Source organism: Phyllobates terribilis, unplaced genomic scaffold (assembly GCF_046119375.1).
Source record: "Phyllobates terribilis strain yellow unplaced genomic scaffold, ASM4611937v1 Scaffold_150__1_contigs__length_4496277, whole genome shotgun sequence".
In the NCBI taxonomy this organism is placed as follows: Eukaryota; Metazoa; Chordata; class Amphibia; order Anura; family Dendrobatidae; genus Phyllobates; species Phyllobates terribilis.
This window is the reverse complement of record NW_027362910.1, coordinates 2034663-2060760: the sequence shown is the minus strand read 5'-3', so window position 1 is coordinate 2060760 and position 26098 is coordinate 2034663. Positions and strand designations below refer to the sequence as shown.

The 26098-nt window shown below is 46.3% G+C and overlaps 1 protein-coding gene across 1 annotated transcript; it reads left to right on the top strand.

The window, feature by feature from the left end:
- The first annotated feature begins 491 nt into the window (after positions 1-491).
- Positions 492-25687, top strand: LOC141206922 (uncharacterized). Its single transcript, XM_073664285.1, has 7 exons — positions 492-576; positions 13922-14071; positions 14201-14302; positions 14386-14509; positions 14593-14687; positions 14881-14971; positions 23693-25687. The coding sequence occupies exons 2-7, from the start codon at positions 13994-13996 to the stop codon at positions 25009-25011; spliced, it is 1809 nt and encodes a 602-aa protein (XP_073520386.1). The 5' UTR covers positions 492-576; positions 13922-13993; the 3' UTR covers positions 25012-25687.
- The last annotated feature ends 411 nt before the right edge of the window (positions 25688-26098 follow it).

Sequence of the window (26098 nt, the reverse complement as noted above, 5' to 3'; positions counted from 1 at the left end):
CGTACACACGTAGCTCCGCTCTGTAGAACTCGTACACGCGCGGCTACGCTCCATACACCTCGTACACAGTGTGCCGATCCGTACACATCGTACACGCGCGGCTCCGCTCCGTACACCTCGTACACGCGCGGCTCCGCTCCGTACACCTCGTACACATGCGGCTCCGCTCCGTACACCTCATACACAAGCGGTTCCGCTCCGTACACATCGTACACAAGCGGTTCCGCTCCGTACACATCGTACACACGCGGCTTCGCTCCGTACACCTCTTACACGCGCGGCTCTGCTCCATACACCTCGTAACCATATGGCTCCGCTCCGTACACCTCGTACACGCGCGGCTCTGCTCCGTACACCTCGTACACACGCGGCTCTGCTACATCCACACTGTAAACCCCTCCTGACCCCACACATAAACTTCAGCTCATCCAGCACCATGACAACCAGCACAGCAGAGTCCTGCATCCACTGAGGCCCCTGATCATGTGACCCCTGACTCCTCCCCTCCTGTGACCTCATCACAGGTCCTGTGCGCACACAACAGCCATATATGTGGTGGCGGCTCTGCAGGTGGAGGTATGTGGAGACCCCATTACTGGGCGCAGGGGGCATTAACCCCTTCAGCACGGAGGCTCTTTTGGGGTCTTGTGTTGCCCCTTTATAAGAATCATAAGGTTTCTGTTCTGTTTCCTGTAATAGATACATACGACCCCACTATGGAGACAGGAAGGGAGGAAACGTATTGTTCTCAGAGTACAGGACCCCCACAGTGTAATGCCCCCATTATGCCCCTTATGCAGTATGTATGATGCCCCCACACAGTGTAATGCCCCCATTATGCCCCTTATGCAGGATGTATGATGCCCCCCACACAGTGTAATGCCCCCATTATGCCCCTTATGCAGGATGTATGATGCCCCCCACAGTGTAATGCCCCCATTATACCCCTTATGCAGGATGTATGATGCCCCCCACAGTGTAATGCCCCCATTATGCCCCTTATGCAGGATGTATGATGCCCCACACAGTGTAATGCCCCCATTATGCCCCTTATGCAGTATGTATGATGCCCCCACAGTGTAATGCCCCCATTATGCCCCTTATGCAGTATGTATGATGCCCCCCACACAGTGTAATACCCCCATTATGCCCCTTATGCAGTATGTATGTTGCCCCCACATAGTGTAATGCCCCCATTATGCCCCTTATGGAGTATGTATGATGCCGCCACACAGTGTAATGCCCCCATTATGCCCCTTATGCAGGATGTATGATGCCCCCACACAGTGTAATGCCCCCATTATGCCCCTTATGCAGTATTTATGATGCCCCCACACAGTGTAATGCCCCCATTATGCCCCTTATGCAGGATGTATGATGCCCCCACAGTGTAATGCCCCCATTATGCCCCTTATGCAGGATGTATGATGCCCCCACACAGTGTAATGCCCCCATTATGCCCCTTATGCAGAATGTATGATGCCCCCACAAAGTGTAATGCCCCCATTATGCTCCTTATGCAGGATGTATGATGCCCCCACACAGTGTAATGCCCCCATTATGCCCCTTATACAGGATGTATGATGCCCCCACTCAGTGTAATGCCCCCATTATGCCCCTTATGCAGGATGTATGATGCCCCCACACAGTGTAATGCCCCCATTATGCCACTTATGCAGGATGTATGATGCCCCCACACAGTGTAATGCCCCCATTATGCTCCTTATGCAGGATGTATGATGCCCCCACACAGTGTAATGCCCCCATTATGCCCCTTATGCAGGATGTATAATGCCCCCACACAGTGTAATGCCCCCATTATGCCCCTTATGCAGGATGTATAATGCCCCCACACAGTGTAATGCCCGCATTATTCCCCATATGCAGGATGTATGATGCCCCCACAGTGTAATGCCCCCATTATGCCCCTTATGCAGGATGTATGATGCCCCCACACAGTGTAATGCCCCCATTATGCCCCTTATGCAGGATGTATGATGCCCCCACACAGTGTAATGCCCCCATTATGCCCCTTATGCAGTATCTATGATGCCCCCACACAGTGTAATGCCCCCATTATGCCCCTTATGCAGGATGTATGATGCCCCCACAGTGTAATGCCCCCATTATGCCCCTTATACAGTATGTATGATGCTCCCACAGTGTAATGCCCCCATTATGCCCCTTATGCAGGATGTATGATGCCCCCACACAGTGTAATGACCCCATTATGCCCATTATGCAGGATGTATGATGCCCCCACACAGTGTAATGCCCCCATTATGCCTCTTATGCAGGATGTATGATGCCCCCACAGTGTAATGCCCCCATTATGTCCCTTATGCAGTATGTATGATGCCCCCACACAGTGTAATGCCCCCATTATGCCCCTTATGCAGGATGTATGATGCCCCCACACAGTGTAATGCCCCCATTATACCCCTTATGCAGGATGTATGATGCCCCCACACAGTGTAATGCCCCCATTATGCCCCTTATGCAGTATGTATGATGCCCCCACAGTGTAATGCCCCCATTATGCCCCTTATGCAGGATGTATGATGCCCCCACACAGTGTAATGACCCCATTATGCCCCTTATGCAGGATGTATGATGCCCCCCCCACTGTGTAATGCCCCCATTATACCCCTTATGCAGGATGTATGATGCCCCCACACAGTCTAATGCCCCCATTATGCCCCTTATGCAGGATGTATGATGCCCCCACACAGTGTAATGCCCCCATTATGCCCCTTATGCAGGATGTATGATGCCCCCACAGTGTAATGCCCCCATTATGCCCCTTATACAGTATGTATGATGCTCCCACAGTGTAATGCCCCCATTATGCCCCTTATGCAGGATGTATGATGCCCCCACACAGTGTAATGACCCCATTATGCCCATTATGCAGGATGTATGATGCCCCCACACAGTGTAATGCCCCCATTATGCCTCTTATGCAGGATGTATGATGCCCCCACAGTGTAATGCCCCCATTATGTCCCTTATGCAGTATGTATGATGCCCCCACACAGTGTAATGCCCCCATTATGCCCCTTATGCAGGATGTATGATGCCCCCACACAGTGTAATGCCCCCATTATACCCCTTATGCAGGATGTATGATGCCCCCACACAGTGTAATGCCCCCATTATGCCCCTTATGCAGTATGTATGATGCCCCCACAGTGTAATGCCCCCATTATGCCCCTTATGCAGGATGTATGATGCCCCCACACAGTGTAATGACCCCATTATGCCCCTTATGCAGGATGTATGATGCCCCCCCCCACAGTGTAATGCCCCCATTATACCCCTTATGCAGGATGTATGATGCCCCCACACAGTCTAATGCCCCCATTATGCCCCTTATGCAGGATGTATAATGCCCCCACACAGTGTAATGCCCCCATTATGCCCCTTATGCAGGATGTATAATGCCCCCACACAGTGTAATGCCCGCATTATTCCCCATATGCAGGATGTATGATGCCCCCACAGTGTAATGCCCCCATTATGCCCCTTATGCAGGATGTATGATGCCCCCACACAGTGTAATGCCCCCATTATGCCCCTTATGCAGTATGTATGATGCCCCCACACAGTGTAATGCCCCCATTATGCCCCTTATGCAGTATCTATGATGCCCCCACACAGTGTAATGCCCCCATTATGCCCCTTATGCAGGATGTATGATGCCCCCACAGTGTAATGCCCCCATTATGCCCCTTATACAGTATGTATGATGCTCCCACAGTGTAATGCCCCCATTATGCCCCTTATGCAGGATGTATGATGCCCCCACACAGTGTAATGACCCCATTATGCCCATTATGCAGGATGTATGATGCCCCCACAGTGTAATGCCCCCATTATGTCCCTTATGCAGTATGTATGATGCCCCCACAAAGTGTAATGCCCCCATTATGCCCCTTATGCAGGATGTATGATGCCCCCACACAGTGTAATGCCCCCATTATACCCCTTATGCAGGATGTATGATGCCCCCACACAGTGTAATGCCCCCATTATGCCCCTTATGCAGTATGTATGATGCCCCCACAGTGTAATGCCCCCATTATGCCCCTTATGCAGGATGTATGATGCCCCCACACAGTGTAATGACCCCATTATGCCCCTTATGCAGGATGTATGATGCCCCCCCCACAGTGTAATGCCCCCATTATACCCCTTATGCAGGATGTATGATGCCCCCACACAGTCTAATGCCCCCATTATGCCCCTTATGCAGGATGTATGATGCCCCCACACAGTGTAATGCCCCCATTATGCCCCTTATGCAGGATATATGATGCCCACACAGTGTAATGCCCCCATTATGCCCCTTATGCAGTATGTATGATGCCCCCACAGTGTAATGCCCCCATTATGCCCCTTATGCAGGATGTATGATGCCCCCACACAGTGTAATGACCCCATTATGCCCCTTATGCAGGATGTATGATGCCCCCCACACAGTGTAATGCCCCCATTATACCCCTTATGCAGGATGTATGATGCCCCCCACAGTGTAATGCCCCCATTATGCCCCTTATGCAGGATGTATGATACCCCCACACAGTATAATGCCCCCATTATGCCCCTTATGCAGGATGTATGATGCCCCCACACAGTGTAATGCCCCCATTATGCCCCTTATGCAGGATGTATGATGCCCCCCACAGTGTAATGCCCCCATTATGCCCCTTATGCAGGATGTATGATGCCCCCACACAGTGTAATGCCCCCATTATGCCCCTTATGCAGGATGTATGATGCCCCCACACAGTGTAATGCCCCCATTATACCCCTTATGCAGGATGTATGATGCCCCCACACAGTGTAATGCCCCCATTATGCCCCTTATGCAGTATGTATGATGCCCCCACAGTGTAATGCCCCCATTATGCCCCTTATGCAGGATGTATGATGCCCCCACACAGTGTAATGACCCCATTATGCCCCTTATGCAGGATGTATGATGCCCCCCCCACAGTGTAATGCCCCCATTATACCCCTTATGCAGGATGTATGATGCCCCCACACAGTCTAATGCCCCCATTATGCCCCTTATGCAGGATGTATGATGCCCCCACACAGTGTAATGCCCCCATTATGCCCCTTATGCAGGATATATGATGCCCACACAGTGTAATGCCCCCATTATGCCCCTTATGCAGTATGTATGATGCCCCCACAGTGTAATGCCCCCATTATGCCCCTTATGCAGGATGTATGATGCCCCCACACAGTGTAATGACCCCATTATGCCCCTTATGCAGGATGTATGATGCCCCCCACACAGTGTAATGCCCCCATTATACCCCTTATGCAGGATGTATGATGCCCCCCACAGTGTAATGCCCCCATTATGCCCCTTATGCAGGATGTATGATACCCCCACACAGTATAATGCCCCCATTATGCCCCTTATGCAGGATGTATGATGCCCCCACACAGTGTAATGCCCCCATTATGCCCCTTATGCAGGATGTATGATGCCCCCCACAGTGTAATGCCCCCATTATGCCCCTTATGCAGGATGTAGGATGCCTCCCACAGTGTAATGCCCCCATTATGCCCCTTATGCAGGATGTATGATGACCCCACACAGTGTGATGCCCCCATTATGCCCCTTATGCAGTATGTGTGATGCCCCCATTATGCCCCTTATGCAGTATGTTTGATGCCCCCACAGTACCGCCTGAGGTCCTGCAGTTGGAATAATCCCTCTGGAGTTGGTTTTCCCTTTGCCTGCTCCCCTCCATGTAGACTCTCGAGCATGTATACATGCATGTAGGGGAGCGGCCGGCCTTACTAGATATCGAGGCTTTGTACAGTAATATACGGCCTGAGGATGGTATCAGAGGAGTAAGACGTTTCTATAAATCGAGATCAGTACAGTGTAGCAGACATAATGACTTTATGGAGTATCTTCTAAAATTCACCCTTTCTCATAACTTCTTTCTTATTGACAGGCAGTACTTCCTCCAGCTCAGGGGTACTGCGATGGGGAGCCCCTGTGCCCCCTCATATGCTAACTTATCCCTGGACTGGTGGGAGGAAACCACAATATTCAGAGATGATTATAAGTGGTGGCATCCATATACTGGGGTATGGTACAAATATATTGACTACATTTTTATCATCTTGTCGGGGACGAGCGAACAATCTTTTTCATTTGTCGGGGAGCTCAACTTCAATAGAGTGGGCTTTAGATTTACATCTGAATTTAATTATAATAATAATAATATTTTTTATTTTTAGAGCACCAACATATTCCACAGCACTTTACAATTTTAGGGGAGACTTATACAGACAATACAGACTTTACAGAATAAGCATAACTCAGATGTTAAAAGGAGTGAGGGTCGCAAGCTTACAGTCTATAAGAAAATAGAGGAGATACAAAGGTAAAATGTATATATATTCTATAATACAGTCTTAATATGCTAAATAAGGTAAGTACATAACACTATATGAACTGGTCGCCAGCCAGTATGTGTACAGTACAGACAGAGGCTAATCACTGCATGGATTGTATGAGCATGATTTTGAAGAAAATTTTAATATGGGCCAAACTGGGACAGTTAGACAAGTGTGTTGAGGTGATGGGCCGGTCTAAAGAAATGGGTTTTTATGGCTCGCTTAAAACTCTCCGTATTGGGATTTAATTGAATTATCCTGGGTAGTGCATTCCAAAGAATTGGTGCAGCACGCGAGAAATCTTGGAGACGGGAGCGGGAGGTTCGGATTACAGAGGATTTTAGTTTAAAGTTATTAGCAGAACGGAGGGGACGGGAAGGGTGGTAGACTGAGACGAGGGAGGAGATGTAGGGGGGTACTGAACATGGAGCGCTTTGTGGGTGAGAGTGATACGTTTATATTGAACTCTGTATTGGATGGGCAACCAGTGCAATGACTGGCACAGGGAAGAGGCATCGGTGTAGCGGTTGGCGAGGAATATGATCCTGGCTGCTGCATTCAGGACGGATTGGAGAGGGGAGAGTTTAGAAAGAGGGAGACTGATTAGTAGAGAGTTGCAATAGTCTAGACGAGAATGAATAAGAGCTACAGTAAGAGTTTTTGCAGAGTCAAAAGTAAGAAAATTTCTGAATCTAGACATGTTTTTGAGGTGTAGATGACACGAGTGAGTGAGTGATTTGATATGAGGAGTGAAGGAAAGATCTGAATCAAGTATGACCCCAAGACAAGCGGGCATGTTGCTGGCGAGTAATGGTGGAGCCACAAACGGAAATGGCAATATCAGCACAGGTAGGTTAGTGGAGGGAGGAAATACGAGTAGTTCAGTTTTTGACAGATTCAATTTTAGATAGAGGGAGGACATAATGTTAGAGACGGCGGAAAGACAATCACTGGTGTTTTGTAATAATTCCGGGGTGATGTTTGGAGAAGAGGTGTATGATTGGGTCATCAGCATAGAGATGGTACTGAAAACCGAATCTGCTGATTGTCCAATAGGAGCGATGTATAAGGAGAAAAGAAGGCCGCCTAGGACTGATCCTTGAGGAACCCTGACAATAAGGGGAAGGGGAGAAGAAGAGGAGCCAGCAAAAGATACAGTGAAGGAGCGGTCAGAGAGGTAGGAGGAGAACCAGGAGAGGACAGTGTCCTTGAGGCCGATAGAGCGGAGCGTAGTGAGGAGGAGCTGGTGATCCACAGTGTCGAATGATTCAGAGAGATCCAGAGAATCAGCAGGGAGTAGTGACCATTAGATTTAGCTGTTAGTAGATCATTAGGGACTTTAGTGAGGGCAGTTTCAGTAGAATGTAAAGAGCGGAAACTAGATTGTAAAGGGTCAAGAAGAGAGTTATCTGAGAGATAGCGGATTAGGAATGGACCAGGCGTTCCAGGAGTTTAGAAATAAAGAGAAGATTGGAGACAGGTCTGTAGTTAGCAGCACTGTTCTGGTCCAGGGATGGTTTTTTTCTTCTTCTTCCGTGACTGGTTCGAAGTCAGAAAATGAGCAAGATGCAGTGTGGGAGGGAGGAGCATGCATTACATTTGAGAATTGAGAGAAACGTTTCTGTCGGATATGGTTAATTTTCTCTTTGAAATAATTGACCAGATCGTCAGCGCTGAGGTCGGTGGTCGGGGCCTGTGCTGTTTGATTGAGGAGAGAGTGAAAAGTGTCAAACAGGCGTTTAGGATTATTGGACCGTGAGATGATGAGGTTGTTAAAGTAGGTTTGTTTGGAGAGGTGAAGGGCAGAGTTATAGGTTTTAAGCATAAATTTATAATGGAGGAAATCTTCAGCGAAATTAGATTTTCTCCACAGCCGTTCAGCGCACCTGGAGCACCGCTGGAGAAGACATGTTTGCGGCGTGTTCCAGGGTTGTCGCCGTCTGTGCCGAGTTGTTCTCTATGTAGGAGGTGCGGCTTCATCCAGGGCGCATAGCAATGTTTCGTTATAATGCTTCAGTGCAGAGTCAGATCATGAGAGGGAGGAGATTGGGGCCAATGATGTTTGCAATGTTTTCATAAATTTCTGGGTGTTAATGGATTGTATATTTCTGTAAGTGTGGAAAGTGGGGGTGTCCTGAGCAGGGGGACAGTCCTTGACAGAGAATGAATGAAGGTTGTGATCAGAGAGTGCAAGAGGAGCGTTAGTAAAGTCATGTATTGAACAGAGCCAGGCGAAGATCAAGTCAAGAGTATTTCCATTTTCATGTGTAGGAGAATTAGTAAGCTGTGAAAGGCTGAAGGAGGAAGTTAGAGATAAAAGATAAGCTGCAGATGGGGAGATGGAATCGCCAATTGGGATGTTAAAGTCTCCCATGATGAGGGTGGGGATGTCATAGGATAGAAAATTTGGAAGTCAAGTGGCAAAATGATCCACAAACTGACGGGAGGGAACGGGAGGGGCCCGGAGGGCGATCCTCAACCGCCACTCACAGGGAGAAGGGCCGGTAGAGTCTGACTCTGTGGGCCTCAAAAGAAGGGAAGATAAGTGAGGGTGCTGGGGGGATAACCTGAAAAGTACATTTTATTTAAAGGGGCAGACCAACACTAATTATTACCTGTTGACGTTCCTGTATGTACTGATCAAGTTAGATTGGAATGGGACCCTAGGGTCACTCATCTACCATAAACCTTCAAGCACTAATAAACTATTGAAGTGGGATAACCACCACCCCCATCCCCATATACAGAGGAAAACCCAAGGGCCAATTTTTAAGTTTGAGAAGGTACTGCTCGAATGTCACAGAATCTAATATACAGGCAATAGACCTGAACACATGATTAAGGGATAATGGGTACTTGTGGTACATTTTGGATTCCGCTTCATCATTTGCAGAAAAATGGGAGAGAGAGACACTCCTCCATACCAATCCAAGAGACCAAGAAGAAGATTGGACTACACGAGTAAGAAAAACTTATGACAATCAGAGTGACTGTATCTTTCATATCCTCAGAAAACACTGGGATATACTTGTGGTCGACCCGGACCTGAGGGTGCTGTGGAATCTACTCCCACAATAACTTTCAGAAAGGGTTGGTCTTGCACCCAAGGGGACTTGGCTAGATAGAAGAATCTGTGGTTTCTTTAGCTCTGGAGAATGTTGTACATGTAATTGGATGAGACCATGTAAATCTTTCTCAAGTTCCTCCATGGTTAAAATCTTTTTCCAGTGGGATTATTCCAGCTGTAAAACCTCAGGACTAGTATATATGGCCACATGCACCTGCCCCCTAGAATATGTAGACAAGATCAAGAGGGAGTCTAGGAAGAGAGTAGGGGAGCATTTGGGCGATATACACCATGGTCGGGAGATCACATTAGTGAGACACATGAACAGTGCACATCGAGGTGAAACCGGAGACCTCTCCTTTTGTATCATTGTGGTGGTTAAACCCAATGTGAGAGGAGGTGATCACAATAGATGTATCCTCTGAAAGGAAAGTGAGTGGATTGTTAGATTGGATTCTCGAGCCCCTAAGGGACTCAATGAGCAAATTTCCTATGCCTGTTTTGTGTGAATACAGCCCCATTCTGGATTATATTTTTGGATTTTATGCTCTACCCATTGCTAGTCAGTTCCCTGTGAATGGGGTTCACATATTGTTGTAGTTCACCGAAATATCTGAGCTTCTATATCAGAATTATTACTTATCAATTATATTCCACTTATACTATTTCGTCATTGACAAGTGTGATGATCCTTGTGTATCTCTAATTGTGCAATAGAGGTCAAGTTTGACCATTTAGGAATATACTGTGGGCCACCATCCAATATTTTTGTGGTGATAAAGAAGATCTACATGCTTATTACATGATGGGAGGATGTGCAGTACTTGTTTTTAGTCTCCCATGATGCTAATCTCAGAGATAGGATTTTTCTATGTTTGTGGTATGCAATCCAATACCATATGCGATCCGGCGTGGAACGCATGCTTCCGGACACGCGCATGCGCAGATAGGAGACCGTGATGCCCTCCGGCATGGAATGCACATGTCCGGGCACGTTTGAGCTTTCTGCTGCCCGTTGTTTTGTGCTGGATTGTGGGGCGTTCTTGAGAATTTATTTTTGTTCCATCTGTCTTTAGTTGATCCCACTGATGCATCAGATAAGTCCTCAGAGGATTATAATTAGAGGAACCCCTGGACACATTAGGATTTGTGAAGCTGACCTCCGCTCTCCTCTATTTCCTTTGAATTTATTGTGTGACCTGTATTTCAGAACAGTAGCTCCTGGTTTGTTTCATTTCCATGTGTAAATTGAACTTGACTCGTAGTCTTTGATATCTCTCTCAAACGTAGTTTTTTTGATGTCTGAGATGGCATCCTCCAGACTTTGTAAAATCTTTTGCATATTTTAGTTTTGCATCCAAAAAGGCTTCTACACCAGGCGGAATAAGCAAGAAGCAAATATCAAGCGCAATGTAACTTGGTTATCCTATAAGGGTTTTTTAAATGTGGCCATACACCCTGTAAAGCATGCAACTATGTTAATGAAACCAACACATTTGAAGAAAACCTAACGGTCCAGCAATTTTCAATACACAATTTCATCAATTGTAACACTATAGGGGGTCATTTATTTAATAGAGTGTATAGAGAGTTAACTACAATACGTGGGATGCACGTCAGGTCCGCTAAAAAAATGTATTAGAAGACATTAATCTATTAAGATATTTGGCAGTCGGCACCACACAATCTAAATCACTGAAATATGATACGGGGTGCAATGGTAACTGTGCAACAAAGCACATAAAGAAGTAGGTAGAGAAAAGCTTGCACAATGAGATAATGCACATCCAAAAATAATAAGAATTACTACAAATAATAAATAAAATAGCAACTTTATTTCATGTAGGGACACACAAGTGGTTAAAAAATATACGACCCCTGACGAAGCTATTGTAGTAGTGATACATGTAGGGCATAGATACCTACTGAGGGAGTCCACCGCAAAAGGTAAGCCCTACGCGTATCGCTACTACAGTAGCTTCGTCAGGGGCTGTATTTCTCTTGCTGATCAAAAAGGTCATAGTATTTGTATAACCCTGAATGCTGAATTCTATTCGTTTGGAAGCAATCATGTTTACTGTGCTAATGACAAATTGTACTAAGTCAGCTGAAAGTTTATTTACAACAGGCCCTGTGATACCAACTATGTAAATAGATTAGCTCAAACAATGATAGGTGATCCCTGCACCTTTACCTCTTTTACCTGGGCTTTATGACCTCACACAGATGTAAATATAAACAGGGATGTCTGTAGTGCTGTAGACAGAATGAAATTTGGGACAGAGAATCACGGAACATCAGAAGGACTTTGGAAGGAAAATGGGAGACATCCTTCAGGAAAGTAGATGGATTGCATGGCATCTAAAGAGACACAGATTTGTATTCTACATGATTCTAGTCTAAGGGTATCAGCCCTCACTGGAAAGTTTCAGATCTGCTCCATTAACCATCAGAGAGACCATGGATACTTTTGGGAAGTCCAGGAGTGGACGAAAAAGTCACTTGGCCCCATGGATATGCTCTTTAGGTGTTGCTAGGAGGGACCCACCGGTCAACTAGAACCGATGGAGACATTTGGAGTTGCCAGGAGGGACCCACCGGTCGTCTGGTCCCATGGAAACTCTCGGAGAGGCCTGGATGGGACCATCGGGTCTCCTGGTCTTGTTCCTCAATGGACTGTTGACTTCCTAAGCTTGCCGCTACCTTCTCTCTGTGGGGGCCCACCAGAAGGGGAGGGCCACTGGTTGACGTAGTCGGCCCTGGAAGTCTCCAAAGTCGCAGCTGTTCTATCCCAGGCGGGCGGAGAAGGAAGGGTGAGACTGTGTAATGTTGTACTATCTTGGGTATTTGCTGGACTTTTCTGTATGTTTAATGTCCGCTTTGTGGTTCAATAAAGTATTACCACTCTGTTTTACCCTCACCCTGTGTTGTTTGAGTAGCGTTACGCCCACAGAAGATCCCGGGTCTTCACAGTCCCTGACCAGGGTGACTCCATGCAGTGTTCTTCAGACAAGGTGCATTAAATAAACAGTGAGCTGACCTCCCTCTCCATTTTCTCATTATATGCATGTTTTCCTTATAGTGACAAATATTTATTTTTGCTAAAACTGTGATATTTTCACTTTAAAACTTTTTTAAACCTTTTTTATAAGCTTTTTAAATTAACTCTCATTAGTGTGATCATACAACACAGAAGCCTTTGATTGCTCAGGTGATGGACCGTACTACTGTAGTGCCGTGTATTATCACTGCCTGTCAGTGTAATACTAACTGCCCCATACACATGAGATAAGTGTTGGCTGAAGGATCATTTGGCAGACGGCTATCTCTCCAGACTCCCCCATACACAAATATTCCAGCTTTCCTGTGGTTTGTATGACTGCATCTGTAGGGAGGTCCCCAAATACATTATATAGTCAACCAAAATCAGTGCTTCCATGTAACTTTAGTCTAATGTTTATGGAGGTGTTAAAAAGTAAGTTATGGAACTCTGCCTCTGGCCCGGCCTAACAGACTTTTGTACATTACAGGCCCAGTACTTGGGGGGAGGAGGGCATTCAGCCGAACTCTGTCACACCTTCTTAGATGCCATGTTTACTTTTTGCAGGAGCAAGTGGTTAAACTGCCAGGGATTTTATTGCAGCCGCACCTGTGCCATCCTTGAGGTGTACATCTATGTTCTGGTGCCCAAAAGAGTTCATAACATGTTAAAAAATTACAAAATGTGTCTTCTGCTTTTTGCATGTTTTTTCTTTTTACAAGAAATGTTGGTGCCAATTTTCTTTTGAAACATTTTAATATCTGCTTTTTTTCTGTTTTTTTTCTTGTAATATAGGAAGGCCTAAGGCTAGAAATAAAACCCATAATACACTGTACATGTAGACTTTAGTATCAAATAATTTCTGTCCACGGCATTTGTGCAAACAAAACAGCTTTTATAAAAGCCTCAAACTTCTGTGTGTGAATCAGACCTGAGATCTAACTTGATAGAAGATTACAGTTTGGGGAAGACGGGAAACATTCATAAAGACGGCCAGTGGTGATGTAGTCAGTGACGGACTGTCTCCAAATATGGTTTTAGATCTGTAGTAGTAGATGTTTCCTCATCATGAAGTAGTTATTTCTCATGTCACGTGAAATAAATATCTCCTGCAGTATTGCTAATGCCAATTCCAGTGACTGAAAATGAGACGAGAATTAGCGTTATGGAAGGTGAGTCTATGAGAAACGTATTCAGCTGCAGACTTCAAGGAAGAAACTGCTTGTTGTCTGTGGCCTAAAATATACAGGTTTTATTACTAGATGTAAAGAAAAAACTAAATTTAAAATAATAAATCTCATATGTTTCCCCTTATTGTCTCCAGTAATTGTATTATTATACAGGATTTTTATGATTTTACATCGGCTCATCTTCTTCTCTTTCAGGTCTCTACAATACCGAATCCCCTCAGTGAAGATCGTCTATATAAGAAAATTTTCCTGATTTACCCATCAAAGATGGATATGGACAGGGACAAGATGGCAGAGAGGATATTACACCTCACCTTAGAGATCCTCTTCCGGCTTACTGGAGAGGTGAGAGATTCTGATGACATCACATAACATCATTCTTATCTATGGGAATAACAGATGGACAGAACTGGAGAGGTGAGGACTCTGGAAATGTCTGTAGTGAGATTTATTAATGTGTCTCTCCATAACCAGAGATTAATCACGGAGCCTCCACCTCACCCCCTGATACATGAGGACATCAATGACCAGATCCTAGAACTCGCCTACAAGATGATTGAGCTTCTGACTGGAGAGGTGACACTGCTGGGAATGCTGGGACATTATACAGTAACGCTATGGAGGGATCGGGGAGATGACGGTATCATTGTATGTGTCAGGTTCCTATAAGGTGTCAGGATGTCGCCATCTATTTCTCCATGGAGGAGTGGGAGTATTTAGAAGGACACAAAGATCTGTACAAGGACATCATGATGGAGGTTCCTCAGCCCCTCACATCACCAGGTAATAGACAGGGCTAAATACACACGGACTATAATTATCTGTATGTAAAGAATGAATTCAGTCCCTGTATGTGTTTCCTCCAGATCTATCCAGTAAGAGGACAACACCAGAGAGATGTCCTCGTCCTCTTCTTCCACAGGACTGTAAACAAGAAGATCCCAATGTTCCTCAGGATCAGGTAGATGGAGAGAAGGTGTCATGAGATCTCCCCTATGATGTGTAGACGGCTGTAAAAGTCATGTCTTCAGTCTTGTTTTATCCACCATTATTGTGGTTTATACTTGTGTAATGAGAACGGTGGAGATGGCAGGATTAGAGCTGATCATAGATGTGACTTCTCCTGTCTGTGACTTTTATAATATTTGTTTCAGGGTGAGGATCTGACCCATATTAATACTACAGAGACATATGTGGGGGGTGATGAGCGGTGTAAGGAGGAGATTCCTACATATGACTACCCAGGTGAGTAGTAACTATGACATGTTGAGAAGTCTTAGATTTTTCTCATTAATAGTGGTGGAGAACGCAGCACTACTGGACCAAGGTGCACAAGTATGGTCCAAACCGCATATAATATAAGAGAAACCTCGGCACTCAGGTAATGAATTTTAGCAAAAGCAATTTTAATTGCAGTCCACAGCAGAAAAAAAACAAAAACACGTTTCGGTCTATAAGACCTTCATCAGTGTACCACTTGTTGGGAATGACAATAGGAAAGGAGGGTGAGGACGCAGTGTCTCAGGCACTCGATCCCTTAGGACCAGAAGACTGGGAGAATGGGCTAAGGGATCACGTGCCTGAGACACTGCGTCCTCTACCCTGGTGAGTAGTAACCACTAAATGCAGAGAAGTCACAGATTCTTCTCAGTCACCGGCTGTGGCTGCTTTATCAGTCGTGTAGTCCGGCCGTATCACAATCGTGTGATCACCATTTTCCCTCTAGACCACAACATTTTCCTCCATCCGAAAATATTCAATTTACTTTGTGTAATTGTGAAAGACCTTTTCTATAGATCTTACAACCTGGAGGATCCACCTACCCCCTGGGATTGGTAGACGCTGACCGTTACCTCCCCAGATCTGAAAACTACAAAGCCAAATGACAGCGTACGTAGAAAGTGCTGACAAGTGAGAAAATCACTTGAAGAAAAATATTCTGATGAGCCTGTAAGAGAAAGCGGAGGGTAATGATGCTGTTGGCTTCCTAGATCCCTGATATCTTATTGGATGAATCTACCTTCTCTCCCTTCTGTGCTGCTGAATGTTCTCATATGGTCCCTACAAGACCAGGTCCAGTCTTTATGGTCAAAGTTTGCTTTTTTAATCGATAACATTAAATGTCCAGTGAGGGACAAGTGTGAATTTCTGTACAATAACAACAGAGTTTCCCTTTATACTTTTCAACTTCTTTTAAAACTGACTAACTTCAAACAGGATCTTGATAAACTACATAAATAACATTACATCTGTGTCATGATATATCTCTAAGCTGTGCGTGGCTGATGGCTGTAATATACATCTTGTGGCAAGACGACTCGCTCGGCTCTCCTGGAGGCAGACTCAGGACCCACGTTCCCAGGTTTCCTTTCTGCTGGTTTATTATCAGCCATAAACTCATGCAGGTTTCGCAGGAACAAACATGACCCCTCTGGGTTAAACGGAAAAAAAAACAAAACAAAGTATAACTCAGTCCATAAATGAGCGGGTTCCGCCCGCTCTCGGTAGCATAAACTGCACTGCTAAAGTCCTTGTGAAAAGCTCTGCAGCTTCCACAATACTCTCTGGAGACTTCCCTCTCCAGACCACACTCCACAGGAAAAAAAACAGGACTGAGCTAGCACATTGCTCAGCCACACCCTGAGGGGAGGTAGGGGGAATGGCGTCCCGCCCTCTTTGCCATTCCCATAAAACCGCACACCCTTTAACAGAGTAAATCTACCTGCATATAACACGTGGGCAGAAAAATAAAGTAGGCCTTAGTTCACACAGGAGAGCATCCTGAGTGACACATACCAAATCAGTGACACTGTCACATATTCCCCCCCTCTGCCCAAAGCCGGGGGTTTGGGCACCTTCTGACACCAGGCAGGGAATCCTAGAGAGGGCATCTGCATTCCCATGTAACTTCCCGGGCCTATGCTCCACGTGAAAGTTAAACTCTTGAAGCCCTAGGAACCATCTAGTTACCCTGGCATTTTTACCCCTCTTCTCCCTCAACCATCTCAACGGGGCATGGTCTGATACTAATCTAAACTTCCGGCCTAGTAGGTAATATTTCAGTGTATCCACGGCCCATTTTATGGCTAAACACTCTTTCTCTACTATGGCGTAGTTCTTCTCGCAGGAGGACAGCTTTCGGCTTAGATAGAGAATGGGATGTTCTTCCCCATTTATCTCTTGGGAGAGTACAGCCCCTAGACCAACCTCTGAAGCGTCCGTCTGGAGCACAAATTCTTTTTCGAAGTCTGGCGCGACCAGGACCGGATGCTTGCACAGTGTTAGCTTCAACTGTTGAAACGCGGTCTCCGTTTCTTCTGTCCATTTCACCATGGTTGATTTGGTGCCTTTTAGAAGATCCGTTAGTGGCGCGGCAATCATGGCGAAATTCGGGATAAACCGCCTGTAGTATCCCACCATTCCTAGGAACGCTCTCACCTGCTTCTTCGAGAGTGGTTGCGCCCAGGTTTGAATTGCCTCCACTTTCTTGATTTGCGGTTTTATTTCGCCTCTCCCAACAACATAGCCCAGGTGCTTGGCCTCCTCCTTCCCGATGGCACACTTTTTCGGATTTACGGTAAATCCTGCCTTCCTTAGCGCGTCCAGAACGGCCTGTAGTTTAGGTAGGTGACTAGCCCAGTCTGGGCTAAAGACCCCAATGTCGTCGAGGTAGGCTGCGGCATACTTCTTATGTGGGGCTAGGATCCGATCCATAGCCCTCTGGAAAGTAGCTGGGGCCCCCTGTAGTCCGAACGGCATCCGCGTGTATTGCAAACACCCATCAGGTGTTGAGAAAGCCGTCTTCTCCTTAGCCATGGGGATCTGCCAGTAGCCCTTCGTCAGGTCGAGAGTGGTGATGTACCTCGCCGGTCCAAGCCTCTCGATGAGTTCGTCGACGCGGGGCATCGGGTACGCATCACATTTGGATACCTCATTCAGCCGGCGGTAGTCATTACAAAACCTCCACTCTCCATTGGGCTCGACCACCCACTCTTTGACTCCTCTATTACTCCGAGGTCTAACATCCTCTTCACCTCGGCCGAGATCACCTCCCGGCGTGCTTCCGGAATCCGATACGGCTTCAGATTCACTCGTACGTGCGGCTCTGTCAACACATCATGCTCTACCACTTGAGTATGCCCCGGCAACTCTGAGAACCGCTCCCGATTCCGCTGTAGTAATTCTCGACACTGTTGCTTTTGGGCCGGTGATAGAGTATCTGCAATAGTGACCTCCTCCACCTTGCCTTCTGGTGCGGCTCCCAGGCAAGGATTTTCCACAGGTTCACGGTCCCGCCACGGCTTGAGCAAATTTATATGATATATTTGATGCGGCTTTCTTCGGCCAGGCTGGTGGACTTTATAATTAACCTCGCTGACTTTCTCCACCACCTCGTATGGACCTTGCCATTTGGCGAGGAACTTGCTCTCGATAGTAGGGATCAGCACCAAAACACGGTCTCCGGGCTGGAACTGTCTTAGTCTCGCCGACCGGTTATAGACCCTCGCCTGGGCTTCCTGCGCCTGAAGGAGATGTTCCCTCACGATGGGCAGCACCTTTGACATTCTCTCCTGTTACTGGGCGATATGTTCGATGATACTCTGGTGTGGCGTGACTTCAGCTTCCCAAGTTTCCTTGGCGATGTCTAGGAGACCTCTTGGATGCCGCCCATATAGGAGCTCAAATGGAGAGAAGCCAGTGGAGGCTTGAGGAACTTCTCTGACCGGGAAAAGCAGAAATGGGAGCAGGTAGTCCCAGTCTCGCCCATCCTTTTCAACCACCTTCTTGAGCATCGCCTTTAAGGTCTTGTTGAAGCATTCCACTAGGCCGTCCGTCTGTGGATGATAAACCGAGGTCCGAAAATGAGTTATCTGAAGGACTCTGCAAAGCTCCTTCATCACCTTGCTCATGAAGTGGGTTCCTTGGTCTGTCAGAATCTCTTTTAGTAGACCTATCCGAGCAAAAATATGGACCAGCTCTCGGGCTATACTTTTACTGGACATGTTCCTTAGGGGAACCGCTTCCGGATACCGAGTCACATAGTCCATGACAACCAGGATATATTGGTGGCCCCGAGCTGATTTAACTAAGCGGCCCACGAGGTCCATGGCAATCCTCTCAAAGGGAACCTCTATCACAGGTAGTGGGACTAAGGGGCTACGGAAGTGGGAGGAGGGAGCGGTTATTTGGCAGGTGGGGCAGGACCTACAATAGTTTTGAACTTCTCGATAACACCCTGGCCAATAAAACCTTCTCAATATCCTCTCCTGAGTTTTCTCGACCCCTAGGTGTCCCCCCAGAACATGTGAATGGGCCATATCTAGCACCCGCCGTCTGTATGGCCCCGGCACTAACAGCTGTTCCACTATCTCACCGCCCCTCAGGTTGGCCACCCGATATAGCAACTCCCCCTGCACTGCAAATTGGGGGAATCTGGTGTCGGCCCCGGCTCTTGGGCAACCCCATTACATACAGTAACCTGGTCAAACGCCCCTTTTAAGGTCAGGTCTCGAACTTGAGCAGTCCCAAAGTTCTCTCTGGACATATCTAACACAGGGAGGTCGGCCTCCTCGGTCACCGTCTCACCCTCATCACTGACAAGGACGCACAGTGGGAACTCCTCCATCTGAGACTTCGTCGGGGGTTCTTCTTCAAGGACCTGGCTTTTCCCCATGCTACTTAGTCCAGTTCCCTTCCCCCACAAGTCCCAGAATAAGGAAAAATCACGGCCCAATATGACGGGATGTATCAGGTCCTTTACTACCCCGACTTCATGGGACTGGGCACCACAGTCTGTCCCCACTGTTACTGTGGCCACGGGATAGTCATTGGCGTCACCATGGATGCACTGAACGCCCAGGGTTTTGGAAGGGATAAACTGGTGGGGAAGGGATGCTCTGATCAAGGTCACCAGACTCCCGGAGTCCTACAGCCCAAGCACTTTTATTCCATTAATGGACACTGCACACGCCTGCGGCCCCTCGCCGGGTCGACAGTCCACGCTACAGGCTGGATAGGCATAATAGGAGACCCGTCTGCCTAGGTTGCAGTCCATGGGCTCAGGGGATATTTGACACCTGGCGGCTACATGTCCAGGGTTGTGACACCGCCAGCAAACTATATCTTTACCAACTGTTCTAAAGGCACCTTCAGTAGGAGTGGGACGTCCCCCAGTGGTGGCTCTAGACCCCTTCCGTGGTGAACGCGCCCCCTTTTGGGTATTCCAGTAGGGAGAAGTGACTGCATCCGGTTTCCCAAGAGATCTCTCGACTACCTGGTACCTCTCTACCAGGCCGATGAAGTCATCTGCGTTCTGGGGATCACCCTGGGCAACTCAAGTCTGTACTGGCTTGGGAAGGGAATGCATGAACCTGTCAATCACCACCCGCTCAACCATCTGGGCGGGAGTGGAGGACTCCGGTTGTAGCCACTTCTGAACAAGATGCAGGAGGTCAAACATCTGCGAACGAGGGGGTTTGTTGCTAGCATACGCCCAGTGATGAACTCGCTGGGCTCTCACCGCCATATTTACTCCCAGACGTGCTAAGATCTCTGTCTTTAGTTTGGGATACTCCTTAGCATCTTGCAGCGCCAAGTCAAAATACGCCTTCTGGGGTTCACCCGATAAATATGGCGCCAGAAACTCTGCCCACTGTGCTGGTGGAAGTCTCTCCCGATCAGCCACCCTCTCAAAAACAGTCAGAAATGCTTCTACATCATCCCCAGGGGTCATCTTCTGCATTGCCATCCTTACCGCCTTCCTGACGTAAGAATCATCAGTCGTCCCTGAGGGTGGGGTGGCCACTCTGCTCTGGATGGCGTCCGCCAAAAGCTGTATCTGCTGTTGCGCCTCCTGCTGGTGCTGCTGTTGCGACTTTTGCTGCAACTGGATCTGCTGAAGCAACAGTTTGGTTGTCTCCTGGTGCTGCTGCTGCATACTCTGCTGGGCCTGCTGCATACTCTCCTGGTGCTGCAGCTGCATGCTCCGCTGGGCCTGCTGCATACTCTGCTGGGCCTGTAGGTGTTGCTGCTGCATGCTCTGCTGGGCCTGGACCAGGTGCTTAATGAGCTCCTCCCTGCTGCTGGACTTCTCTGGCTGGCTGGCAGCCTTCACCCAGGACATCCACCGGTCTTTGTGGCAGGTACACGTGTTTCTGGAATCCTGCATGCACTCTCACACCAACTGTGGCAAGACGACTCGCTCGGCTCTCCTGGAGGCAGACTCAGGACACACGTTCCCAGGTTTCCTTTCTGCTGGCTTATTATCAGCCATAAACTCATGCAAGTTTCGCAGGAAAAACAAACATGACCCCTCTGGGTTAAACGGGAAAAAAAAACAAAGTATAACTCAGTCCATACATGAGCTGGTTCCGGCCGCTCTCGGTAGCATAAACTGCACCGCTAAAGTCCTTGTGCAAAGCTCTGCAGCTTCCACAATACTGTCTGGAGACTTTCCTCTCCAGACCACACTCCACAGGAAAAAAAACAGGACTGAGCTTTTACACATTGCTCAGCCACACCCTGAGGGGAGGTAGGGGGAATGGCGTCCCACCCTCTTTGCCATTCCCATAAAACCGCACACCCTTTAACAGAGTAAATCTACCAGCATATAACACGCTGGCAGAAAAATAAAGTAGGTCTTAGTTCACACAGGAGAGCATCCTGAGTGACACATACCTCCCCTCACATATAAAACCAGTGACACTGTCACAATCTATTCACGCCTGCAGGAGATGTGGTGGCATGGCTCGAGCCCTGGTTTCATGGATTCACTCCACATCATGAATTCCATTATGTTTTCAATCCTAAGGAATTCAGATTCCTGCACAATCTCTCCTGAAATGGGGGCACTAATACTTTCTCTACTCTTCTGGTCAGAACTCATCATACCTCCAATGGTCCACCATAAATGAGTGCATCTCCGGTTTAGTGTTGGATTTCTCCCTTCATACATACATTGTTGTTGGGGATGTTACATGTTTATATATTCCTTCTTTTTTTACAAGTTCATTCTGTATGATAGTCTGATTGTGGTGGGATCGGCCGGCCTCACTTATGTGTCTCTGTAACTCCCTGGTAGTCTTTCAAAAAGATCTCCATTGCCTCTTCCAAATGCCAGAGATCTAAATTTAAGACCCCTCAGCTCTGCAGTATTGTAAAAAACTACACTTTAAATGTCTAATATTTCTTCTTGACACTCATGTGACAGAAAATATTGTCCCTTACGATAGTTTAGATGATGAAGAGCCACCGAGCCCCAGACTCTAATTACCCCAGAGAGGTTTCTCCACTAGTTACTCATTTTTCTCTGATGGAGACTGTTGAGTTTGATCATTTCAGTAGATGTGTTACTGTCTATACTCACATTGGCACTACAGTAGTTAGTACCCAAAATACTCTGATTTAACCCCTTCCCGCAGACAGTTTTTGTTCCTAATCAGGTTCCATTTTTCAAATCTGACGTGTGTCACTTTATGTGGTGATAATTCTGGAATTCTTCACAAAGGATAATAGGAAACAAATGGACCTTACAAATTATTTTCCAACTTCTCTTGAATCTGACAATCCCCTGTATACGGCTGTACACTACTGTCTGGGCACATGGCAGGGTAAGAAGGGAAGGAGCGACATTTAGCTGTTAGGAATGCAGATTTTCCTGGAATAGTTCGCAGACACAATGTATTGGGGGCGCTGTTTATGGTCTACTGGCAGCTCAAAATATGGCCACCACAAACAGACTTGTCACTATCTACCCTGTTTACAGATTTCACAAATTACTTTGCTCATCACCCTTTAACCCCTCTACATGGATCTGGACTTACATGGATCTGGCTTGGGCCACAGTGTTACCTGCTATTCTGTGGAGTGAGATGGGAAGAAGAATAGTCAGGTAGCCGGATCAGAACCAGGAGGGCAGAAAAAGTACAAAATCAGAAGACACAAGAGTAGTCAGTAAACGGGCCGAGGTCACAACAGGAACCAAATACACAAGCCGGGAGCTGAGCACAGAGGACTGAACCAGAGGAGAACAAGGCTGGATCTGGCAGCTTCCGGCAATATGCTTCCAGCTTTAGTAGGGTGCGGTGCTTTCCAATTGGCTGAAGCAGGGAGTAGATTACTGCAGCTGGACAGCACACACAGCCATACCGCCAGACTGGATGGTACTACTGGTACCAGGAACCCTAATCTTAGTGGCTGGACAGAGCCTGCGCCTTTTAAGGCCCCGTCACACTTAGCGACGCTGCAGCGATCCCGACAACGATACGACCTGTCAGGGATCGTTGCTGCGTCGTTATGTGGTCGCTGGTGAGCTGTCAAACAGGCAGGCTCACCAACAATCAGGGGAGCAGCGACATCGTGGAAAGAATCTTTCCACGATGTCCTGCTCCTATTTACCAGCCTGCTGAAGCATGAGGTTACCGCTCACTTTAGCAGGCTCGTAACCATGATAAACAACGGGTTACTAGGTGCGCGTGTGCCCCTAGTAACCCGATGTTTACCATGGTTACCAGCCTGATCGCTGCTCCCGCTGGTCACACACAGCGATGTGTGCTGACCAGCGGCAGGGCAACGATGAAAAAATGGTCCAGGACACTTTGCAACGATCAGCGACCTCACAGCAGGGGCCTGATCGCAGCAAAGTGTCACACATAGCGACATCGCTGGTGAGGTCGCTGTTGCGTCACCAAAACCGTGACTCAGCAGCGATCTCGCTAGCGATCTCGCTATGTGAGACGGGGGCTTTACTCCATATTTTGGAGGCAGAATGAACAAACAGTTGAACACCACGCTCCACTGGTTCATCCTATGAGGTTTTCTATTAGATGGTCATTGTCCTGGTGAATAAGTGAATTTTTTTTTTATATAACTTTCCTTTTTTTACAGACAGTTTAAGTAGAAATGTTCAAAAGTATAAAATTCAAGGCTTTTTTATTAAAAAATAATAATTGGTTTTATTCTTGGCAGATGACTGTACCAGGAGATCAGAGGGACAGCTGACATCTTCAATTTTCAAATCAGATAATTTTCAGATCCCACAGGATACAATTGAAGTGATTGACATTATTCCAGATTTACCATCATCCCTTCACAGCAAAGATCTGTCATCTGATCCTATGAAACACGTCCAGTCTTCTGATTCATTACTGACTACTAAGGGAAATCATAGTCACAAAATAAGCATTAAAAAACAAACTGCTCCTAAAGCAGATAAGCCATTTTCACATTCAGAATATAGAAATAGTTTTCTTCTCAAAAAGTCTTTTCTTAAACATCAAAAAATTCACACAGCCAAGAATAGATTTTCTTGCTCCAACTGTGGGAGATGTTTTAATCAGAAATCACATCTTGTTAGGCATGAGATAACTCACACAGGAAAGAAGCCATTTTCCTGTTCAGAATGTGGGAAATGTTTTGTACAGAAATCACATCTTATCGCACATCAGAGAACTCACACAGTGGAGAAGCCATTTTCATGTTCAGATTGTGGGAAATGTTTTGTACAGAAATCATATCTTATCAAACATCAGAGAATTCACACAGGGGACAAGCCTTTTCCATGTTCAGAATGTGGAAAATGTTTTACAGAGAAATCAACTCTTATCAACCATCAGAGAACTCACACAGGAGACAAGCCATTTTCATGTTCAGAATGTGGGAAATGGTTTACACAGAACTCAACTCTTATCACACATCACAAAATTCACACAGGGGAGAAGCCATTTTCATGTTCAGAATGTGGGAAATGTTTTGTACAGAAATCAAATCTTATCACACATCAGAGAACTCACACAGGGGAGAAGCCTTTTCCATGTTCAGAATGTGGGAAATGTTTTGTACAGAAATCAGATCTTATCGCACATCAGAGAACCCACACAGTGGAGAAGCCGTTTCCATGTTCAGAATGTGGGAAATGTTTTACTAACAAATCAACTCTTATCAAGCATCACAAAACTCACACAGGGGAAAAGCCATTTTCATGTTCAGAATGTGGGAAATGTTTTACACAGAACTCAACTCTTATCAAACATCAGAGAACTCACACAGGGGAGAAACATTTTCCATGTTCAGAATGTGGGAAATGTTTTACAGACAAATCAACTCTTATCACACATCAGAGAACTCACACAGGGGAGAAGCCTTTTTCATGTTCAGATTGTGGGAAATGTTTTAACCAGAAAGCGCATCTTGATAACCACCGGAGACTACACACAACTAGTCTCTGTACAGACAAGAAAGACCCTATCTGCACAACTAATAACGCCACCACAGACCTAACTCCCTAATATGCCGTTGAGGAGTTTCTCATACCTCCTGAGGAACCAGAGGGGAGGCTGCAACACACTGTCAACAAGGGGAAAGTAAAGTATGAAGACCCATGACCTAGGACGCAAACCCAGCTTTCTGACACTAGGCACTAAATTGTGACCCAAAATCCTTTGCTAATCTTCAGATTTCATGATGTCTTGCACACAGGCAAGGCACCTAGTGCCAGAGGCAGCAAAACAACCCCAAAACACCTTTGAACCTCCACCATATTTGACTGTATGGGTTGTAAATTTATTGATTATCCTGCGTACCTTGGACAAAGGAACATGCTTATCCCTAAAGATGGACTTATAACCTTGAAATTGTTGATATTTTTCAACAATTTTGGTTCTCAAGTCCTCAGACAGTTCTCTTCTCCTCTTTCTGTTTTCTCCATGCTTCCTGTGGCACACAATGCAAAGATTGAATCAACTTCTCCCTTTTTTATCTAGTTTTAGTTGTGATTTTCATATTGCCCACACCTGTTACTTGCCACAATTGCGTTTGAACAAGCTTCACATGCTTGAAACAAAGTTGTTTACCTAGAATTTTTTCCGGCCTATTTTGTGTGAAATTATGTTCAATTTGCCTTATTTGCTCTGTTTTCTTGTGTTGTTCCAATACATGCAAAGGAAATGAACGTGTATAACAAAACATGTAATTGCAATAATTTTCTGGGAGAATTACTTCATTTTCTGGAACAATTTCAAGGGATCCAACACTTTTCACCATGACTTGTTTTTGTTGCCTTTTTAACTTGTTGCAGCATTTCATCCTCTACGTGTTCAGCTATATTAGGAGGCTTGTAGCAAAGTCCAGTTAGCAGCTTTCCATTATTGCCATGTCCATGTACATTTACCCAGACTGATTCTACATCAGGAATGTAAAACTCACAACATGAAAACTTTGACAAAGTCGTGGGCCAACCAGTATACAGTATAATGGGCCCCACATCCTCCTCCATACATAAGAAACAAGAGGGAAAAACTTCAAGTCAGAGTCCCATATAATAGTGAAAAAATTACAAAATGTTATTAATTATAATTTATACAGGAAAAAAATCTG